The sequence below is a fragment of the Callithrix jacchus genome, chromosome 9 (assembly GCF_049354715.1).
Source record: "Callithrix jacchus isolate 240 chromosome 9, calJac240_pri, whole genome shotgun sequence".
NCBI classification, from domain to species: domain Eukaryota; kingdom Metazoa; phylum Chordata; class Mammalia; order Primates; family Cebidae; genus Callithrix; species Callithrix jacchus.
The window spans coordinates 106987474-107010404 of NC_133510.1; the positions used below are offsets into that span (position 1 = coordinate 106987474).

At 44.0% G+C, this 22931-nt stretch overlaps 2 protein-coding genes across 17 annotated transcripts in view; one reads left to right on the plus strand and one right to left on the minus strand.

Moving 5' to 3' along the window:
* GLT8D2 (glycosyltransferase 8 domain containing 2) overlaps positions 1–21915 on the minus strand; it is a 73325-nt gene extending 51410 nt beyond the window's left edge. For 2 of the 13 annotated variants that reach the window (XR_008473951.2, XM_035257438.3), the window contains exons 1-2: positions 21355–21915; positions 10453–10848 (exon numbers count right to left, since the gene is read on the minus strand). The gene's annotated coding sequence lies outside the window, so the exon portion shown is untranslated. Of the gene's footprint in view, positions 1–10452; positions 10849–20427; positions 20496–21324 lie in introns of those variants that run through there. The other 11 variants (XR_013522066.1, XM_035257442.3, XR_013522065.1 and 8 more) reach the window with 9 other exon arrangements.
* Positions 21916–21987: 72 nt separating this feature from the next.
* The window catches only part of HCFC2 (host cell factor C2), a 38233-nt gene continuing 37289 nt past the window's right edge, over positions 21988–22931 (plus strand). For 3 of the 4 annotated variants that reach the window (XR_013522063.1, XR_013522064.1, XM_002752924.7), the window contains exon 1: positions 21988–22171. Coding sequence is in view for 2 of the 4 variants with exons in the window: in XM_002752924.7 (XP_002752970.1) it covers positions 22009–22171 (163 nt within the window). In the remaining 2 variants the exon portion in view is untranslated. Of the gene's footprint in view, positions 22668–22931 lie in introns of all 4 variants that reach the window. The other variant, XM_035257432.3, reaches the window with a different exon arrangement.

Genomic DNA, 22931 nt, shown 5'->3' on the forward strand with positions numbered 1-22931 from the left:
ATTAGAATGTAAATATGAGTTAACTAGCTAAAAAAGGTAAGAAGGGGCCGGACGCAGTGGCTCATACCTATAATCCCAGCACTTTGGGAAGCCTTGGTGGGCAGATCACTTGAGGTCAGGAATTCGAGACCAGCCTAGCCAAAATAGTGAAACACCATTTCTACTAAAAATACAAAAACTAGCTGGGTGTGGTAGCACACACCTGTAATCCTTGCTCTCGGGAGGTTGAGACAGGAGAATCGCTTGAACCTGGGACGTGAAGGTTGCAGTGAACTGAGATTGCACCACTGCCCTCCAGCCTGGGTCACAGAGTGAGAGCCTTTCTCAAAAAAAAAAAAAAAGCTAAAAGGGAATAAGGGCCCAAACGAGGACAAGAAGGTAATTAGGGTAACTCCCTTGGCATTTCATTTATTCATTCAACAAACATTTACTCAACCTTTACAAATATACCAGACACCCAGGCACTAGAGATTCAAAGATAAGTCCCCAGTTAGTCCACATTGGGGGAAGGGAGAGGGAGACACCAGTAAATATACAATGGCAATGCAGTATGCTTAGAAGCCTTGGTAAATGTAAGCATAGGATATTGTTTTAGCACCAAGGAGGGGCACCTGACCTAGATCATGGGGGTCAGGAAAGGCTCCTGGTCTCCACCAAACCAAGCCAAGCTACTCCATTCTTTTTTTTTGAGATGGAGTTTCGCTCTTGTTACCCAGGCTGGAGTGCAATGGCGCAATCTCGGCCGCAACCTCAGCCTCCTGGATTCAGGCAATTCTCCTGCCTCAGCCTCCTGAGTAGCTGGGATTACAGGCACGTGCCACCATGCCCAGCTAATTTTTTTGTATTTTTAGTAGAGACGGGGTTTCACCATGTTGACCAGGATGGTCTCAATCTCTTGACCTCATGATCCACCCACCTCAGCCTCCCAAAGTGCTGGGATTACAGGCGTGAGCCACCGCGCCCGGCTCCATTCATTCTTATGCTTCCTTACTAGAATGCAAGCTCCAGGGACAGGATGGGTACTACATTAATCATTTCTGTATTTCCAATTCTTGGCAAGCATTTGGCACTTGGTAGTGTGGCAGACTTGATAGCTGGCTGATCCAACAGCTCTTCCCATCCTTTTTTCCTTTGCCTATTTTCCATAAGAGAGACAGGAACATCCAAATAAAGATTTCACCAGCCTTCTTTGCCAGTAGTAGCCACATAATATAGATCTGATGCTCAGAGACTTAAGAAGAAGTCTATGGGAACATCTGAGAAAGCTTTTTCTTTCTGGATGAAGTGTCAACTCCCCCTTCCTCCTGCCTTGGATGGGGCCATAAAGGCTGGAGCTGGGCAGCCGCTTGAGACCATGAAGGAGAAGTCAAGAGCTAGACAGAATGGTCAGCTCTTACGTCACTGAACTGCTGAATATTGACATACCTCCTCCAAACTTCTTATGTGAGAAAAATCAACCCAGTGTTTAAGCTGCTGTAAATTGATGTTTCTGGTATTTGAAGTCAAAGACATTCCAGTAGATTAAATAGGTGCTCAAGAAATGTTTGCAGAACTGAAGTCCTGGGGATAAGCTGATTGTGGGGAATTGAGAGAGGGATCAGAGTTGTAAAGAGGTAGAAAACTGACAGGAAGTCAGTGATGGAGAACTGGAGAACCAAGGAAGTGATGCCGGACAGCTTAAGAACATGCAGAGCAGGGTGTCCGATCTTCTGGCTTCCCTGGACCATATTAGAAGAAGAATTATCTTGAGCCACACATAAAATACACTAACACGAACCATAACTGATGAGCTAAACAACAACAAAAAAAAATCACACACACACAAATCTCTTAATGTTTTAAGAAAGTTGACAAATTTATATTGGACTATATCCACAGCTGTCTAGGACCACATGCGGCCTGTGGGCCACAGGTTGGACAAGCTTGGGTTAGAGTAAAAGATAGAGATCTGGAGCCAAGAGAAACCGGAATGTGTGTGGCAGAGTCTGGGAAAACATATTCTGGCTAACAAGATTCCAGCATGCAGAGAACTGCACCACGGGACTCGCTCCTCACTAGGACCGAGGCAGGGTGCATGGGAGGTGCAGACTACCTGCCCGCTTTCTCCTCCTTTACACGCTTCCTGTTCGTGGCCCCAGGGACTCTGCTCACCTGCTTTTCCTCCACCTTTCTGACTGCTCATTCTCAGTCTCTATCACTGATTGTTCTTTCCTCCTGAACATCTAAATGTTGGAACACCTTAGCACCCAGTCCTCTATTTCTTCTCTTCTTTCTCTGAACTCCCTCCTTAGGAGACTTCATCCTGTCTCCTGGCTTTAAATATCATTTATATGCTGACAACTCCCAAATTTCTGTCTCCAGGCCAGACCTCTCACATGGATTCCAGACTCCAGATGCCACTTGGCATCTCCACTTAAAGGCAGCCACATGTCCAAAACTGAACCTCAGATATTTCCCCCCAAACATGCCCTTCCCATAATCTTCCCCCAAATTAGTTCATGCTGACTCCATTTTGTTTTTATTTTTATTTTTGAGACAGACTTTTGCTCTGTCACTCAAGCTGGAGTGCAGTGGTACAATCTTGGCTCACTGCAACCTCCACCTCCTGAATTCAAGCAAGTCTCCTGCCTCAGCCTCCTGAGTAGCTGGGATTACAGGCGCTCACACCACACCTGCCTAATTAGCTAATTTTTGTATTTCTTTCTTTCTTTTTTTTTTTTTTGAAACTGAGTCTTGCTCTGTCACCAAGTTGGAGTGCAATAGCATGATCTCAGCTCACTGAATGCCTCCCGGATTCAAGCGATTCTCCTGCCTCAGCCTCCCAAGTAGCTGGGACTACAGGCGTGTGCCACCATACCCAACTATTTTTTTTTATTTTTAGTAGAGACAGGGTTTCATCATGTTGGCCAGGATGGTCTTGAACTCCTGACCTCATGATCCTCCTGCCTTGGCCTCCCAAACTGCTGGGATTACAGGTGTGAGACACTGCGCCTGGCCAATTTTTGTATTTTTAATAGAGACAGATTTTGCCATATTGGCCAGGCTGATTTTGAACTCCTGACCTCAGGTGATCCGCCTGCCTTGGCCTTCCACAGTTCTAGGATTACAGGTGTGAGCCACTGCATCTGGCCATGACTCCATTTTTTAAACTGCTCCACAAAAAATCAGCTTGGTGTTTCCTTGACCCCTCTGTGTTTCTCATTCCCATGTGGACTAATAGCAAATCTTGTCAGTTCTTCTTTCAAAATAGATCCAGAATTTTTACCACCTTCTGTGGCTCTACCCTGGCACATTAGCCTTTGACTATATTATTCTGCCTTTGTCTCCCTTCAGTTGATTTTCAACAAAGCAGCCAGAGTGAGCCTGTGAAAATATGAGTCACATTGTGCTGTGCTCTGTTCAAAACCTTCCAAGGCCTTCCTGTCTCTCTCAGAGGAAAAACCAAAGTCATTATAGCATCCCCTTCCATAAGGTCTCACAGATCATGCTGGCCTTCTTGCCAGACAGCCTCCTGCCTCAGAGCCTTGCCACGTGATATTCCTGCTACCTGGAATGCTCTTCCCAGATATCTACATGGCTCACATCCCTCAGTCTCTTAGTCAAAAGCCCCTAACCCCAACAATGCACAAATTCCACCCCCTCAGCAATTACCATCTTCCAACAGACTGCTTCCTCATCACCAGTTTACTGTCTGCCCTCTAAATGATAGATTATATGCCCCACGAAGGCAAGGAATTCTGTTTCATTCATTGCCATATAGCAAGCATCCAGACAAGTGCCTGGCAATATAAGCCCTCAGAAAACATTTATGGACTGAAGAGATGAATATACAACCCTGTCCTCAGGATGGTGCACAAGTATCTCAAACCCCCCACATTCACAACTGAAGTCAGCAACTCCTCTACAGAAACTCCTTCTCCGGGGTTCTCAGATTCCTCTTCAACTTCTCCCTCCTAATTCCTCCTTCAATCGCTGAGTCCTACTAATTACACCTCTGCAACAACCTCCCACCTGGCCTTCCTTCCTGCCTTTAGAATTTCTGTACTCTCCCCTTCCTCAATCCATCACTGGCCTAATGGCCATAGTGACTATTCTGTTGTTTGATAATCATATCAAGTTCATTTTAAACACATACGCAGCTTAAGTAGCCTTCATTTTTGGTTTGATTTCCTTTTACCTTTTTTTTTTTTTTTTTTGCTTGAAACATTTCAAGTTAGCTGAAAAGTTGGAAGAATGAATAACCATATACCTTTCACCAGATCCACCAGTTGCTAACACGTTGACATATTTGCTTAATTGAACTTCATATGTACATATATATTTTTGGAAGTTGTAGATATCATGACACTTCTCCCCTAAATATTTCAGCATTCTTATCTTTATTTTCTTTTATTATTATTATTTTTTGAGACAGAGTCTCTCTCTGTTGCCAGGCTGGAGTGCAGTGATGTAATCTTGGCTCACTGCAACCTCCACCTCCTGGGTTCAAGCAATTCCCCTGCCTCAACCTCCCAAGTAGCTGGGACTATTGGTGCATGCCACACCCAGCTAAGTTTTTGTATTTTAGTAGAGATGGGGTTTCACCATGTTGGTCAGGATGGTTGCGATCTCCTGACCTCGTGATTCGCCTGCCTTGGGTTCCCAAAGTGTTGGGATTACAGGCATTGAGCCACAGCGCCTGGCCTAGCATATCTATCTTTAAAAGAACGACGTTCTCCTATATATCCTCAATGCCACTATTACACCTAAGAAAAATCACAATAACATCCAGTAAGCAGTCCATATTCAAGTTTACTCCATTATTCAAATATTGTCTTTTATAGATTTTTTAGTTTTTTTTTTTTACTCCTGATCAGCCCCACTCCATGCCCACTGCCTTTTTTTGATGATATTAATTTTTTTTTAAATAATACAAGCCAGTTGTCATGTAGAATTGTATTGAATGATTAAAATTCAACTCTGAGTGTTCCTTTCTTGACTAAAGCCTTTCACTGGAAACTGCTACAGAAGGTTAAGTTCCTTCTGCCTCCTCCAGGAGGCCTCATCTGATTGCCCTGCCTGGGTGCTCCCGTGGTCTCCATTCCTATCCCTGCACTCACCAGAGTTTTTGTTTGTTCGTTTTTTCTGAAATGGAGTCTTGCTCTGTCACCCGAGCTGGAGTGCGGTGGCATGGTCTTGGCTCACTGGCAACTTCTACCTCCCAGGTTCAAGCAATTCTTGTGCCTTAGCCTCCCAAGTAGCTGGGACTATAGGCATGGGTCACCACGCCTGGCTATTTTTTTGTATTTTTGGTAGAGACAGGAGTTTCACCATGTTGGCCTGGCTGATCTCAAACTCCTGACCTCAAGTGATCCGCTTCCTCGTCCTCCCAAATACTGGGAGCATGAGCCACCACACCCAGCCTAACCAGACTGTAGTCTAATACTGTAGTCTAATACTGTGGTGTGCCTGTCTCCTCCACTAAACCACCAGACAGACCATCAAGGACAGGGACTGTGGCTTCCTCACCTCCATCTGCCTATCCTGCCCCAAGGGAGGAACTCAATAAATGTTTGTTGAACCAATGAGAATCAGGAGAGAGAAAGAAAAGGGAAGAGGCTCTTATTGCTCTGCTCTTCAGTCCCAGGAATAAAGGGGTCAGCCAGAAGGAGGGGAAATGTTCACAGTCCCATTCCAGGAATAAAAGCAGAGGGCTCTGGTTGTCTTCTCAGCCTACCTGCTACCATCGCAAAAAGGAGGCCCAGAACTGTGCCTCCTGCACCTCTGTGAGCTTTCCTAGCCTGAGTGACTTCCGTGTGTGGTTTCTCTGTGGTAATCAATAGCTAAACCTTTAACATGAAATTGCCTGCAAGCCTGTCTTCAGGACAGACAGAGAGGTGGAGCTGGGAGCCACCACAGAGCAGGCAGTGGCATCTTCAAAGAGAGGAGGAAAGAAAGGTTGAGGCTCTAGGACCTGTGAGTAGGAAGAAAAGGAGAGCTCAGAGAGTTGTTCTGGGCATGAGAAGAGGCCTGTAAGTTTAAAAATAAGTCCCTGAAGACTTTGCAAGGGGAGCTGTTTTACCAAATGCCAAAGAGTTTAGGCATGTGGCCAAACCTGGAAAGAATGTTTTGAGACCTCTCAGTGGCTAAGGGGATTAGCTCTGCCTTGGAACAAAAGGCAAAGTGGGAAAGGCTCTTCAGAAAAATACTCCAAAAATCAGAGCCTCTATGTTTCATTTTACATGGTAGCTCTAATTAGCAGGTATGGCCTATTGGGATTGCTAGATTGAAAAGAAATCTAAAGCCAGTAAAAAAAAAAAACAAAACAAAAAGAAAGAAAGAAAAAAGAGTGCTGTGATTGATTAGTCATGTCTGCCATAAGTACAGGTAGGAGTAATAGGAAATGATCTGCGAATCAAAAGGGAAGATAAAAAGGGGGGTTCCTAAAAGTACTGTTGAATGACTTAAATATGAGAGCTGTGTATGTTAGTGGAAATATGGGCTTTATCCTCAGACAGAGCTGACTGTGAATCCTAGTGCTGCCACATTTATTAGCTATGTAATTGTGGGTGACTTACAAAATCCTATCTGTAAAATGGGATCGTTCTGCATATTACAAAGCAAATTGCTACATAAGTATTACTTAGTATTATTTTAACACTTATGTAGCAATTCTATGTGCCAGGCATTGTTCTCAGACTTTTATAAATATTAATTCACTGATTATCACAACTCCTTAAGGGTATTATTCCAATACACAGGTGAGAAAACTGAGGCTCAGAGAATTAAGAGAGCTGCCAAGGGTCACACAAGTAATGAGTGTCAGAGCTAAGATTCACATGCAGGCAGTCTGGCTCTGAGTTCACATTCTTTTTTTTTTTGAGACAGAGTCTTGCTCTGTCACCAGGCTCCAGGCTGGAGTGCAGTGGCACGATCTTGGCTCACTGCAACCTCTGCCTCCCGGGTTCAAGCAATTCTCCTGCCTCAGCCTCCAGAGTAGCTGGAACTACAGGCATGAGCCACCATGCCCAGCTAATTTTTGTATTTTTTTAGTAGAGACGGGGTTTCACCATGTTGGCCAGGATGGTCTCTATCTCTTGACCTCGTGATTCGCCCGCCTCAGCCTCCCAAGAGTTCATTCTTAACCACCTTGATAGTTACTACAGCCAACCACTTCCATTGCTAAAGCTGCTCACAATGTCAAGCAACTGACATATCTCTGTGAGTTTACTCGCAAGACTTTCACCTTGAAGTTCTCAAATGCATAGAACATATTTAACAGAGGACAAGAGTAAGGGTTCACTGAAGCAAAGAGAAAGGACAAAATCAGGACCCAGGAGTCTAGCCTCTAACAAAGTATCTCTTGCCTTTTAACTTTTTGCTATACATGAAAGGTTTACTCAAGATCCACCAAGATACATAGAACAGGTGTCTTACTCCATTCACTCAGCTGCAACAAAATACCATTAACTGGGTGGCTCCCCCCCACCGCCCACAAGGTCTTACTATCATCCAGACAGCCTCAAATTCCTGGGCTCAAGCAATCCTCTCACCTCGTTCTCCCAAGTAGCTGGGACTACAGGCACACACCACCGTCAAGTCCAGCTAATTACAAAATTTCTTTGTAGAGACAGTCTTGCTATGTTGGCTAGTCTGGTTTTGAGCTCCTGGCCTCAAGAGATCCTCCCACCTTAGCCTCCCAAAGTGCTGTGATTACAGCCATGAGCCATCATGCCTGCCCAAACTGACTGGTTTCTAAACAACAAAACTTTATTTCTTATAGTTCTGGAAGCTGGGAAGCCCAAGATCAAGGTGCTAGCAGATTCAGTGACTGCTAAGGGCCTACTTTCTGGTTTACAGATAGCATGTTCTAGCTGTGTCCTGCATGGTGGGAGGGGTAAACCAGCTCTCTTAGGCCTATTTTTTTTTCTTTTTTTGAGACAGAGTCTTACTCTGTCACCAGATTAGAGTGCAATGGCATGATCTCAGTTCACTCCTACCTCAGCCTCTCAAGTAGTTGGGACTACAGGTACATGCCACAATGCCCAGCTAATTTTTGTATTTTTAGTAGAGATGGGATTTCACCATGTTGGCCAGGATGGTCTCGATCTCTTGACCCTGTTATCCGCCCACCTCAGCCTCCCAAAATGCTGGAATTACAGGCTTGAGCCACTGTGACCGGCCATTAGGCCTATTTTATAAGGGCACTATTCCCATTGATGATGCGCCTCATGACCTAACCACCTCCCAAAAGGCCCCACTTCCTAATATCATCACCTTGGGGTTAGACATACTAATTTTGAGGGGGACACAAACATTCAGACCATAGCACTAGGGGAGCAGGACAAGAAAGTCTTCAGTTTATAAAGAATTTGTCTTGCTTTCTCCTGGGCTGGCATGAGAAATCCTTTCACTAAAGGCCTTTAAATCAGGGATCAGCAAACGATGACCTCGGGTCAAATCCTGGCTGACACTAGTTTTTGTAAATGAAGTTTTATTAGAACATAGCCATGCTTATTTTTTGTTTTCTCTATGGCTGTTTTAATACTATAACAGCAGAGTCGAATAGTTGACACAGAAACCCTATGGCTTATCATCAGGCCTGTTGCAGGTCAGTTTGCTGACCTCTGATCTCCACTTTAGGCCAGATTTTCTATATACCAGTACAACACACATGATAATCTGATGTCCTTAACTTGGGAAGGAAAAACAAAATATCCCCTTGGATAAGCTCCAGGGAAGGTATGAAATAGGATGTCCATAAGAAGAACCAAAATGAAAACAGTAGTGTGGCCAGAATAGCACATCTCAGAGTGTGCTCCTAGAAACGTTAATTTATGTTATGCGGTAAAGTGGTTGAGGGATCAACTGTTTGGAAATCATTGTGTTAAACAACCTTAAGAGGATTTCTCTACTACTGGACTTCTAGAGATCTTTAAAATGCTATTATGCCCTGAGGTCTCTAAGAGTGTAATAGTTCACAGAGTTTCCCATGGGACTATGTTTTTCAGAACAGTTTTTGGAAAATACTGAAATTAAAAAGGATTTAGAATCATGTTTCTCAGGAACTGGAAATGAAAACTATGAGGTCTGTGGCTTAATGAAGCCTCACTTTCTCTCAGCAAGGAAAGAGGAAGCACAAAGAAGAAATACTGAAAGACAGAATGAGAAAAAGAGAAAGAGAGGTGTTTGAAGGAACAAAGCAAAGCCCTGGAAAGATGGCATTTGAGGACATGAGGAAAACTTGGAGGACTGAACCGTCAGAGGGAACCATGTGTCAAGAGCAGAGGTGTTGCCAAACACAGGGTACATGGTCACTTTTGTCATCACCACTGCCATCATCAGCACCATCAGAGAAGCTAACCATTCCTGGGGCCTCACTACTTTGCATATCCTATATTATGTCCTTTATAGACATCATGTCATTTAATTTCCATTTTACAGATGAGGAACTAGGGTGCATGCAAGTTAAACAAATCACCCGGAGGCAAGCTTAGAAGGTGTATAAGAGGCAGCACATAGATTCAGTCCTGAAAGCCTGACCCAGAGTCCATGTTCTTACCACTGCATTGCATAGCTCTACTTCTAAGTGCATTAAAGGCAGAAATGGAATGCCATTATGTAACATAAAAAGGATATTACACAGAAGTGCAACATCAGAACATTTGGAAGAAAAGGAAAAGACAAAAACCAACCAATATCACTTTGGATATTTGGCTGCACAGGGCCAAACAATGAGAGGACTGATTTTTTTCCAAAGCACATCCAGATGTTCAGATAACACCATGTTTTCTTTCTTTCTTTCTTTCTTTCTTTCTCTCTCTCTCTCACACACACACTTTTTTTTTTTAATTCTCATCTTAACTATCCTTCTTATTTCATAAATTATATATTAGGCTATATCAGGCTTATCCAATGTGTGACACTTGCTCATAAAGTAAATGTAAGATTTTTTTGAAAATTTAAAAAGCATTTCAACCCAAACACCATGACTACTGTATTTACAATAAGTCTCACTTAGATTTACACAATGGTCAGTTCTGTCGGAGGGGATGGAGATCCTCAGAACAGCTTCCTAAGACCGATTCTGAAAACATGAATCACAGCTCAGTTAAATTAATTGTGGCTCAGAACATACCTTCACTAATGGCTAGCATTCATCCACGCCCTAACTGCTGATTTCTATGTTCAAAATTTGATACAAATAGTAAATTACAGTATTTGGGGGGAGAAGGAGGAGAAATCCAGGTCTGGAAAAGCAGCCCAGTCTGTGAAAAATATTGCACATGGAAATGGCCGAAAAGGGCTCCACTGGAATGCTACAAATGCCGACTAGGAAGTTTCTGAAAACGAAGTTCGTGTGGGGCAAGCTGACACCTCTGATTTACTTTCTTGGGTCTGGAGCAGAATAAAGAACTGCAGCAGACCGGCCAGGGTAACAAATGCACGCTGCTTGTAAATTTCTCTATTTACCTGGTGAATGGTGAGGGTAGGGCTTTGGGCTCCTCGATCCAGAAGAGCTGCAAGGCAGAGCATTCAAATCGTGGCTGGCCTTGGGCTGCTGCCCTCACGCTGCATCGGCTGCTTCTAAGATCCCATTGGAAGTCCCAAAGGGCTGGAGAGCCCCAAGGCCAATATTACGTTTCCAAAAGTATATTCCTCCCCGACTCCCACCCCCCTTTGCTTGCGTTGACTTTGGAGCGGCTTGGGTTTCTTCCACCTCTGCGCGAAGCCGCTGGGAACCCAGGAGTTGCGCTGGCAGAGAGGGGCGGTCCCAGAAACCAGTTCCAGATGCGCTCAGCTGGCCAGCTCGGATGCGCCAGACTTCCTCTGGCTACGTGCAAAACATTAAAACAAAACAACCCTGTTCTGGAGGAAAAGACACAAAACCAGAGAAGAGCAAATGCTTGCAGAGTGACTTTCTACCACACGTTGGGTCTAAGGCAAACTTTGAAAGAACTCAAATGAAAAATAAAATTCATGCTGATTTGAGAATCTTCATGAAATCTAGTCATTGAAATGCTGTTATCCCCAAATCAAAACCCAGGTAACAACTGTGGTCTCCTTCTACCAAGGCAACAATGACAAAAGTTTCAAAATGGAGTGTTTTTGTGCCTGAACAAAAGAGGAATCAGAGAGGAATCAGGCAGGAAGCTGGGAGCTGACCTCGACAGCAATCCACACTGTTCTATATTTCTGCCATGGGTTCTCAAACTCCGGAGACGGTACCAGCACTTTGTCTGGGATCACAGAATTTATTTCTGCAAAGGCCCCTATTCCTAATTCCTATAAGGATATAAGGATCTCCTTGTTCGCTGTGTCTTTCTAAAGTAGTGCTCTCAAACAGAAATAAAATGCAAGCCACACTGTAATTTTACTTTTTTTTAGATGGAGTCTCACTCTATTACCCAGGCTGGAGTAGAGTAGTGCAATCTCAGCTCACTGCAACCTCCGCCTCCCCAGTTCAAGCAATTCTCCTTGTGTTAGCCTTCTAAGTAGCTGGGATTACAGGCACCAGCCATCACGCCCGACTAATTTTTGTATTTTTTTTAGTAGAGATGGGGTTTCACCATGTTGGCCAGGCTGGTCTCGAACTCCTGACCTCAGGTGATCTGCCTGCCTCAGCCTTCCAAAGTGCTGGGATTGCAGGTGTCGACCACCACGCCTGGCCAATTTTACTTTTTTTTTTTAAATAAAAAGACCGGGCCTTGTTTCGTCATTCAGGTTGGAGTGCAGTGGCATGATCACAGCTCACTGCAGCTGTGAGCTCCAAGGCTCAGGTGATCCTCCCGTCTGAACCTCCTGAGTAGCTGGGACTACAGGTGCACACCACTGCACCTGGCTATAATTTTAAATTTTCTAGTAGTCACATTAAGAAAAAAGCACAAAGAGGTAAAATGTATCTTAAGGATATATTTCACTTTGCCTAATTATATACAAGATGTTATTCTTTCAACACATACTATAAAACATTATTAAAAAGATGTTTTATATTCTCTTTGTTTTGTTTTTAAATCTAATTTGTTTTAATTGATACATATTCATATAATAATTGTACATATTTGTGGGGTACGTAGTGATGTTTCAATATATATCATGTTTAGTGATCAGAACACTGCAATTAGCATATCTATCATCTCAAATATTGATGCTTATGTTGGAAACATTCAATATCTTTCTTCTAGCTCTTTGAAACTACGTATTATTTTTAACTATGGCCATACTACAACCACATAGAACACTATTCCTCCTATCTAGCTATACTTTAATAAACTTTAACAAATCTCTCCCTATCGCTCCCGTTCTCCTGCCCTTCCCAGTGTTTGTTTTAACTAAGTCTTTGAAATTTGGTGTGTATTTTACACTTGCAGCACATCTCAGTTCACACACTAAATTTAAACAGAAACACTTCACATATATTTAGATTTTATACAATGTACCATTTAAAAAGTAGATTCATTTAAGGTAATGAAGATCCCAATTACACTGATTTGATCTTTACAAATTATATGAATGTATTAATATTAAATGTTGAATGCACACCCAAAATTTGTATGTCTATTAAAATTTTAAAAATTAGAAAAAAACACTGGAAAAAAAGTCAATTTACAAATCCACATTGCTAGAAGTGTACTTAAAAGTTTTCTAGTAACTGAATAGAGTATCAGTTTTTCAATTAAAATTAGTTACAGTTAAATAAAATTAAAAATTCAGTTCCTCAGTTGCACTAGTCACATTTAAGTACTAAATAGTCAATGCGGCTAGTGGCTACTATATTGAGCCATTCTAAAGAATTTAATAGGGGTTTCTCAGACATAAACTTTGAAGATGGGAGGATCCTGAATATCCTCCATGTATACAGAACTTTGAATATAGCCAAGGCATTTTCATATCTTCTATTTCTTTTTAGTCATACACATTTCTGGCAGGTAAGTTGAGCAGATGTTATTTGCCCCAATTTACAGATGAGCAAACTGAGGCTTTGAGCAAATTAAAGCCCAAGTTCCCAAAGCAAGTTACTGATGAAGCCAGGGTTGAAATTCTTATTCAGCACTTCTTAAGTGTTTCCTTCTTGAGACATGTTTCAAATACTAGGATCTGAGGCTGCAACAGTAGGGTTAAGTGGCATCCACACTGGTCATCCTTCAGCACCATATTGCTGCGTGTGCAGAATTATTTACTGCATTTGTGATCCCTTATCTACCCTTATTCTGAAGTCCTCACAGAAGCCAGCAAGTGCATCTATTCTCCTGGAGAGGCTTGACATTATGCCACTCCTCTTCTCTCTACTCCTAGCGTCTTGTACTTTATTTTATTTATTTATTAATTATGATTATTTTTTAGAGCACTTACACTCCTGGGCCTTTCTCCTCAGTCTCCTGAGTAGCTGGGACTTTAGTCATGCATCACCATGCTCAGAAAGTTGTGCCTTATTTTAAAGCACAACAGTATTCAAACATTTAGCTAAGCTTTTTTAGCTGAAACATTGGTCACCTCTGGGAAGTCAGAAGGTTCAGGGGCAGCATAGCATACTACGCTCTAAGTACTCACTGCACACACATGAGTGAAAATAAGATAACCACTCCTGGCTCACAGGGTTTCCCACTGCCCTTCCAGAATTATGCGCCATCAGGTGCAGCAGGCCTTCCATTGGCCAAGTCCAACTAGAAGTCAGAGGGCAAGGAGTTCAAGTTCTATAATCTATTTAGGTGGGTCTCTCAGGACACTGAACAGGTTGAAGGGTGGAGAGTAGATCTATAGAAGTAAATTGAAAATATCCTTGCACGATGTGAATAGGGTCCCTGGCACTGCGTCATTCTGCAGCCTGGCTTATGCTAAAGATGGCACAGAGAATCACCACAGCAGCCCTGAACTAACTACTTTTGGAAAATCTTGCCATGTGAGGAAAATAAACCCTTATGTGGTCAAGTAACTTTGGTTAGATTTAGTTACATGCCTGAGGGCAGCCCCAGCAATATGTATGCACTTCACACGCATTTTATATTTGTGTTATCATTTGTCAACAAAACATGTATCTGAGTCATTATTATTCCATGTTTATTTCTTACTCGTTGAAGGTCAGATGTTTATTTCTTCTTGATAACTGGGTCTGTCTTGACTGAGTATATTAGTTTTAGATAAGACCTTACATATAATCTATTAAAGCTGATAAGGTTGCCTGGTAGGAAAGGAAGAAATCTTCAATAGTAGTAGATGAATTACTACATTGGGTCAGGCTGACAAGTCTGTTTGCCACATTTGTCTCCCCATGGCTGGGCTCCAAGATCACACATATGGGGCAGGGATTACCATAGCAGGAGCAATTCCGTCTCATTTGCCTGGTGTGGTTCAGGTGCAGGTCATCTTCTTGTTGCCCTGAGCTTCAGTGCTCTTGCTCTCCCCTGCTGCTCCCTGAGCTGCAGCAATTGCTCCAGCACCTGAGTCTTGCACTTGAGTTCCCTCTCTCTTGTATGCTGTAATTGATTTTCTTCCTTGGCCCAGTTCCCTGTTCTGGCAAGCAGGTTAGGTTCTATCTAGCCTGGAGCCCTGCCTTGCTCTTGCCAGCTGCCCTCTCTATGCTTTGGTGATAGCTTCAGCCAAGACCCATAGCTGGAGCCCTGCAATCTGTAAACAGACCTCTCAGACACCATCTGTTTCCCTCACCTCAGCAACAGTCCCTGCCCAGGATCTCTGCTATTGAGTTCTGCCCACTTGCTAGCACTCCCCAGAACCTCTTCTCAGACCTCTGGCAATAAGCCTTTGGCCCTTGGCCTGAGTCCTCAATTGAGATTAAAGACATTGCAATTTATACTTTTGGCTGAAAACACAGGACTGTCTGCCACCTCCAGCACTCTAGGGTTGACTTTTTGACATGCAGCTCAGAAGGAGGAACAGAAACTATAAAAATACAATAAAATCATGATAATGATAGAAATAAAACAAGCTATTACTTATTAAATGCTAACTACAGGACAGGCAATGTATAAGTATAGCACAGTCCTTGCCTTGGCATGGCAACAGCACAGCACAGATTTCAATTAGCACCAATTAGTTACATAACACAAGTCCCCCCAACAGCACAGTCTAAATTTCAGTTACCACAGTATATTAACTGTGGTCATTGCATAAATACAAGCTTTGAATAATAATATACACAGTATATTAACTGTGTAATTGCATAAATACAAGCTTTGCTGCCAGGTTTTCAGTCCACAAAATCACTATGCAAATAATAGATGCACACCATGATCAGTGACCAAGCATATCATTTCATTTGTAGTCTGCTGGTGTCTGGTCACTGGACATCAGTTATTCAGTTATGCACAGACAGCAAAGTATGCTGCCTCCTTATCTCCATGTGACATTCTTAAAAATCAACAATAGAATTTGCCAATAAAGATAAAATGAAGCAAAGAACAAAAAGTGATAATTGTAGGAGTGAAGTTCAAATTAAAGATCAGTGGAGTTACAGAAGAAATGGGTGGCAATGGGAATGTTGACATTGCCACTGTTCAACTCCAGATGAGCATCCAGAGAGACTTAGCAAAGGTAAACTTATGAATACAAATAAAAAAGGAAGTAGTAAGGAAAAGGATGAAGATGTTCCAGAAGGTGAAATGAGCAAAAAATTCACATTAAAGAAACTCTCAAGTATATCTCACAACATTGAAAGCACAAAGGAAAACTTAGAAAGGAGGCTGGGCATGGTGGCTCACACCTGTAATCCCAGCACTTTTGGAGCTGAGGCAGGAGGACTGCTTGAGCTCAGGAGTTCAAGACCAGCCTGAGCAACATAGGGAGACCCTACAAAAACTAAAAAAATTAGCCAGGTGTATGCACCTATGGTCCCAACTACTCAGGAGGCTGAGGTAGCCAGGTGACGTACCTATGGTCCCAACTACTGAAGGATCACTTGAGCCTGGGAGGTCAAGGTTGTGGTAATCTGTGATCATGCCACTATACTCCAGCCCAGACGACAGAGACCCTGTCTCAAAAAAATTTTTTAAAAACTTTAGAAAGAAGTATGACAATTTGCCACAGCATAGAAAAATGCTCACTCCGTATAGTAAGCTATATGACAAGAAGAAGGTGGTAAGCATGGTTTAAACTACTAGTCATAAGTTTTATGCAAAGAAATAAAACACTTTATTCCCAACATTTCTGTTTTAAATTATGACATAATAAAGAAATATTAGGTTTACTAATTTTTTCATTTCTCTATATATTTATAACCAACAGTAAGAGTTCTTAATATTTTGACAAAAAAGAATTTAAAGATCACAAAACAATGGTAATTTTTCCCATGATAATTAAGATCACTTTGAAGGGTGTTGGCTTGCACAGTCATTTTTACAGAACAGTGCTATCATGCAAAGTGAAGACTGGCTGTACTTTACATGTATTATTTCATTGACCTATTGATTTCTTTCTTTCTTTTCCTCCTTGCTAGGTCGCTGCCCCATTTTGAGCACTAGATGGTGATGAAATCCAGGTTTGCCTCCATTCTAATAATCAGTGCCCCTGGTCCTTTATGGGGGTTATCCCAGTAGTATGGGAAGGCTGGCTAGGGATTCAGTGTCCAGGTAACCCATGGACCCAACCTCCTACAGTGTGGTGCTACTGAACAGCCACTCTGATTTGGCATCTCCATCTCTTTTTGTCAAATTACACAGCAGAGTTTCCAGGGCTGGGATGGTAGTCCCACCTCTCCCCTTTGTCTCTGGCTGTTCTCAGGGATGTTTCTCCTTTAGGGACTGCTGATGTGTCTAGTGGTTGAGACAGGAACAAGTCTTCTGCCAGGGAACCCAAGATTGTGGAGAAGCTAGTTGTCCACCTTGATCTTGCTTTGTAAAGTGTACAGACTGAGTTGGGGGAAATTTTCATGCACTTGGTGCCTGGAGGATTGTGGGGAGGGGCTTATAGATATGGAAGTCTGATTTTCTTACCATCTGCTGAGTTTTTTAAACACCTCTGTGGCCCTAGGAATTGTCTCATTCTCATATTTGAGTTCTGGGATATTCCTGGTGATAATTTCAGTGCTGAATGTTAGTTTTTGGTTTTCCATTATGGGAGAGTGAAGCCAGCTTGCTTCCATGCAGCCACTTTGGAACCATATTATCTCATTTAATCCTTTGACTAACCCTAAGAAGCAGATGCTGTTATGATGCTCATTTTATAGACAAAGAATCTGAGGTTCAAAGAGGATATAAATAATTTGACCAAGGCCACACAATTAGTTAAGTAGCTACAACCTATTGGGTCTTAAAGCCCATGATTTTAACCCCTACATGAAACAGTCCAGGTATATGACTCTGGTGGGTGTTTGATATGGAAGAGTGGGCAGACAGGAGAGGAAGTAGTGAGAGATGAAAGTACCTTCTCTAACATATGCCTAAAAAGTCTAGAGGAGCACTATCCAATAGAGCTTTCTATAATATAACAGATGCTCCCTTACCCCAGGGGGATATATTCCAAGAGCCCCAGAGATGCCCAAAACCAAGGATAATACCAAATCCTATATACCTCTAAGACAGCTACTAAGTGACTAATGGGCAGGTGGCACATACAGTATAGAAACACTGAACAAAGGGATGATTTGCATCCCAGGCAGGTAAGAGCAGGATAGTGAAAGACTTCATCATGTGACTCAGGATGGTACACAATTTAAAACTTACAAATTGCTTATTTCTGGAATTTTCCATTTAATATTCTCAGACTGCATTGACTATGGGTAACTGAAACCATGGCTAAAGAGGAATTCCTGTATATGTAAAGAATATATAATATTTATATAATCTATAAGAGAGAATTAATATATATATTTTTAACCCTGGTATACACATAAATATACATGTACTTCAGGGTCCATCTTTTCTTGATCCTCCAGGACCTTGACCCACCAAACCCCAGCTCTTTCTGAACAGACCTACTTGCCCTATGGGATGTAATTTCTAGTAGACCTGCACTACTTCACTAAGTTCTCAGGAAATTAGGCTCCTTCCAGCTCATGGTCCAAGATGGCTGCTCTAGCTCTAGCCATTACATCTACATTCCACCCAGCAGAAAAGACTAAGGGAAAGGAAGGTTCCCTCCTCCAGAACACATTCTGGAATTATACACATTACTTTTGCTTATAACCCATAGGTCAACATTTAGCCTTAGGCCACAACTAATTGAGAGAAGTTTGGAGAATGAGTTTTTATTTAGAATGGTCATGTGTCCAACTAATAGTCCAGATTTTGTTACTGAAAAGAAGAGGAGAGCAGACACTGGGGGGTCATCTCGAAGGAGAGTGGGTACAGTAGTCTGGGAAAGTGCTTATCTGTTGGTTTTTGTTTGTTTGTTTTTCCTTCACAGCCTCAATAATGAGAGGCAGGCAAGGAGAAGAAGGTTGGAAATGATTGCTGGTTATGCTATTCCAACCTTTTTGTTTCCAACTGGATCCTTCTTCTGGGCCCACAGTAATGCTCAAGTCTCACCATCTAAAATAATAACAATTTACACAGTACCTATCTCTCCTCTGCAGCCATTGTTCTTTCTTTACATGGCCAAGTCTCTGTAAAGGGTAGACTATACATGTTATCCTCACTTTCTAACTTGTTCATTCTTCAATTCTCTCTGGCTTATTTCCCTCCCACTCCATTGAAAACATTTTCATTCTAGGCCACGACTAACCTCCTAAATTGCAAATCCAACGGTTACCTCTTCTTCCTGACCTCTCTATGGCTTTTGGCTTTGATTGCCACTTCCGCCTCTATGAAACTCTCTTCGCCTGTGGCTTCTTTGACATCACCCTCATCCAGTTCCCTTTTAACATCTCTGGCTCCCTATTCTCTATTTCCTTCATGAGTGCCTCCTCCTGTCTTTACTCCACCAATGCTGGCTTCTTCAGGGTGCTATTTTCCAATCCCTCTTCTCTAAACTCTCCTAGGTTGTTGTTTCTATTCTGATAGTTTCAAAGATTGAAGGTATTTTATTGTGAAATCGGGACCTATTTTTAGATGCCTCACTCAAGGAGAGATTACTCCAAACTGCTCTACTAAAATATCTTTCCCATTGGATTATGTACTTTGTCATAGATTGAATTGTATCTCCCCCAAAAGATATGCTGAAGTCTTAACCCACTGTACTTGTGAATATGACCTTATTTGGATATGGGCTATTTGCAGATATAATCAAATCAGGATGGGCCCTAATCCAATATAACTAGTGAATTTACAAGAAGAGAAGAGGCTGGGTACAGTGGCTCATGCCTGTAATCCCAGCACTTTGGGAGGCTGAGGCAGGAGGATTGCTTGAGACTAGCCTGGGAAACATCGTGAAACCTCATCTCTAGAAAAAATGTAAAAATTAGCCAGGCATGGTTGTGCATACTTGCAATCCAAGCTACTCCAGAAGTTGAGGTGGGAGAATTGCTTAAGCTAGGGAGGCGGAGGCTGCAGCGAGCTGAGATTGTGCATCGCACTCCAGCCTGGGTGACACAGCTAGACACAGTCTCAAAAATAAAAAAAAAAAATAGAAGAAGAAGAGACAGACATACAGAGAGGATACCACATGATGATGGAGCCAGAGACTGAAGCTTGACTCATTGACAAGCCAAGGGCTGCCATGGATTGACAGGGGCCACCAGAAGCTAGAAAGAGGCATGGAAGGATCCCTCTCCTACAGCTCTTGTTGCCCAGGCTGTAATGCAATGGCATGATCTCAGCTCACTGCAACCTCTGCCTCCCAGGTTCAAGTGATTCTCCTACCTCAGCCTCTCAAGTAGCTGGGATTACAGGCATGTGCCACCATGCCCAGCTAATTTTGGTACTTTTAGTAGAGACAGGGTTTTACTATGTTGGCCAGGCTGGTCTCGAACTCCTGACCTCAGGTGATCCACCCTCCTCTGCATCCTAAAGTGCTGGGATTACAAGCATGAGCCACCATGCCTCGCCTGAGAATTCCTTTTTAAAAGGTAGAGAGTTATCTTTCAAAAAGAAGTTTATACGGATGAGAAGGTGGAGAGACATGTTGAGATTTAAGGGAGTTGGGTGAAAAGATAAATTAAAAATGGTAAAAGATGAAGAAAAAGGGGTTTTAGAAAATTTGCTATACAGTATATATGTTCTCCTTTCAGTACCTCTTGAGAATCTGAGTTAGGGATTTAAATTGCTTTCAATTTTTTCTTCCGCTGGAGAAAAAATCTCCAGTGGAGATTTATTTGTCTCTATTTATTTACCTTTCTTTAATAAAAATAGAGATGGGATCTTACCATCTTGACCAGGTTGGTCTGGAACTCCTGGGATCAGTGGATCCCCCTGTCTTGACCTCCCAAAGTACTGGGATTACAGGTGTGAGTCACCATGCCCAGTCCTTTTTTAATTAATTAAAAAAATAACTTGTATTGTGCATATTCAAGGTATGCAACCTGATGTTATGATATATAGACTAGGGGTCCCCAATCACCTGTTCGAAACTTGCAGCACAGCAGATGAGTCACCGGCTAGCGCGCAAGACCTCCTGAGCTCCGCCTCCTGTCAGATCAGCAGCGTATTAGATTCTCATAGAAGCTCGAACCCTACAGTGAACTGCCCATAGGAGGAATCTAAATTGTGTACTCCGTATGAGAATCTGATGCCTGCTGATCTGAAGTGAAACAGTTTCATCCCGAAACCATACCCTCCACCCCCCTGCCAAGTCCGTGGAAAAATTGCCTTCCAGGAAACCGGACCCTAGTACCAAAAAGGTTGGGGACAACTTATATAGACAGTCACAAGGTTACTATAGTAAAGCACATTAACATATCTATCATCTCACATAGTTACCACCAACCCATTTTTTTGTTTCTGGGGCAAGAGCAGCTAAAATTTACTCATTTGGCATAAATCCTATATGCAGTACAATGTTATTCCTAATGGACTTGTGTGATTATGTGTAGGATCAAATCACAGGGCAGCTCTTATTAAGCATTGCATTGGCTGGGTGCGGTGGCTTATGCCTGTAGTCCCAGCACTTTGGGAGGTCAAGGCAGGAGGATCACTTGAGCCCAGGAGCTCGAGCTTGCAGTGAGCTATGATCGTGCCACTGTATTCCTGTGACAGAGCCTAAAATAAATAAAAATAAAGAGTTGCATATGACTACTCTCAGAGGCAGTGTGGTATAATGGTTGGATATGACTTCTATCAGGGCAGTATGGTATGTGGTATAAAGGCTTGGGGGTTCTGGAATCAGAAGCCCTGTGTTTGAATCCTGGCCCCAATCTTTTTCTTCAACCCCTTTCCTTTGTGTCCATCAGAAAATTACTTTACCTCCCTATGCCTCATTTCCCCATTCATGAAAGGGAGGTAACAGTAGCCACCTCACTTGTTAGCTAGCAATGAAACAGAAACCTACAAATCATCACTCCTCTGTTTAAGGCAAACAAACCAAAAACAGCTCTCGTGGCTCACGGTTTCCAAGCTTCCTGGCATGGCTCTCCGCAAAGCTGCCCTCGGTTCGCCCTGGCAGGCTTTGCAGCGATCTTCCCTGCCCGGGTCCCAGTCACGGTCGGGAGCGGTGCCAGTGGCCCGGGCTTGCGAGACAGGCTCCTGCCCGCACCCTCTTCTGCGAGGTCCTGCCCTGCGCTCCCAGCTCTTCGCACCTCTACCCGAGCTTCTCTCACGTTGCTTGTGAGACTGCCTCGCCCACACATCCTAGATGCTCAATTAAAGTGGACGTAAAGGAAGATGCTGTGGCTTCTCCTCAAAATACCGAACGGGAGGCTCTGGGTGGGGACCGGAGACGTGGTCAGTGGGAAGCGTCCTTCCACCCTAAGGTGTGTTGCCACGGGTGGCCGCTGGCCACGTCGCCCGGGGTAGGGGCGGGGCTCCTCTCTCCGGACTCCCCTTCCCCAACGTCTTTACCCTCCCCGCGGGCCTCCAGCCTGGCAGCCGGAGCCCGCGGTCACGTGACCCCAGCACAGCTGGAGGCGGATCCCCAACCTCCCCAGGGAGCAGCGGGTTTAGGCGGGCGCGGTGCATTGTGGGCAGAGGGGCGGGGGTTGGGAAGATGGCGGCTCCCAGCCTCCTTAACTGGAGGCGGGTTTCTTCCTTCACGGGGCCGGTCCCCCGCGCCCGGCACGGACACCGAGCGGTGGCCATCCGGGAGCTGATGATCATCTTTGGAGGGGGAAATGAGGGCATCGCGGATGAGCTGCACGTCTACAACACGGGTAGGCGCGGCGGCGGCTGGTCGGCCCCGCCTGCGGCAGCCGCGGAGGGGGAGGGGAAGCGAGGCGGCGGCCGCGGCCCTGACAGCTGTCACTGTCCGGTCACTGCTTCCACGGGCGGGCGGCGGGGAGCACGGCTCGGCCGGGCGTCTCCGATCCCGCAGCTCCGTCCCGGACAGCAGCGCTGGATTTCCGGGGCCCGCGGGGCGCAACGGACCCCAAGCGGGGCACACCGGTCTAAAGGCAGGCGGTCCTGGACTTCCCCGTCTCAGCCCGACTGGCGGACGCAGGCGACAGAAGACCGTGTCCAACCGCCTGGACCATTCCCCGAAATCTCGCCCCTGTCAAAAAACAAAACCACTCCAAACCAAAGTTCCTTCGGGCCTTTTCTATCTTTGCCTGCCTTCCTTCCTTAGAAGGAAGACCATCTAGTGGATGAGGAGGGAAAACGAGAGGCCTTCTGGCACTCTCGCCTCAAATACAGCCAGGTGTTTGGCAGGTAACGGTCAAGATCCCCTCTACGGGTCGCGCTCTAAACCGGCGGGGACGTGGTGAAGCGGCCTTGTGTCTGCATAGTGGGTGTGGGCACCTTTCTGGACCGGCTCTCGGAAAGAGGACTGTCATAATTTGAGCACCACTGCAGATCACAGGTGTCCCTGGGCAGGAAGCCCCTCTCTTTGAGGACCTCTGTGAAATAGAAAGGATACTGAAATTTTATACCCCCCGCCCCACCCCGGTAAATGCTCAGGCTGTCACGGGAAAT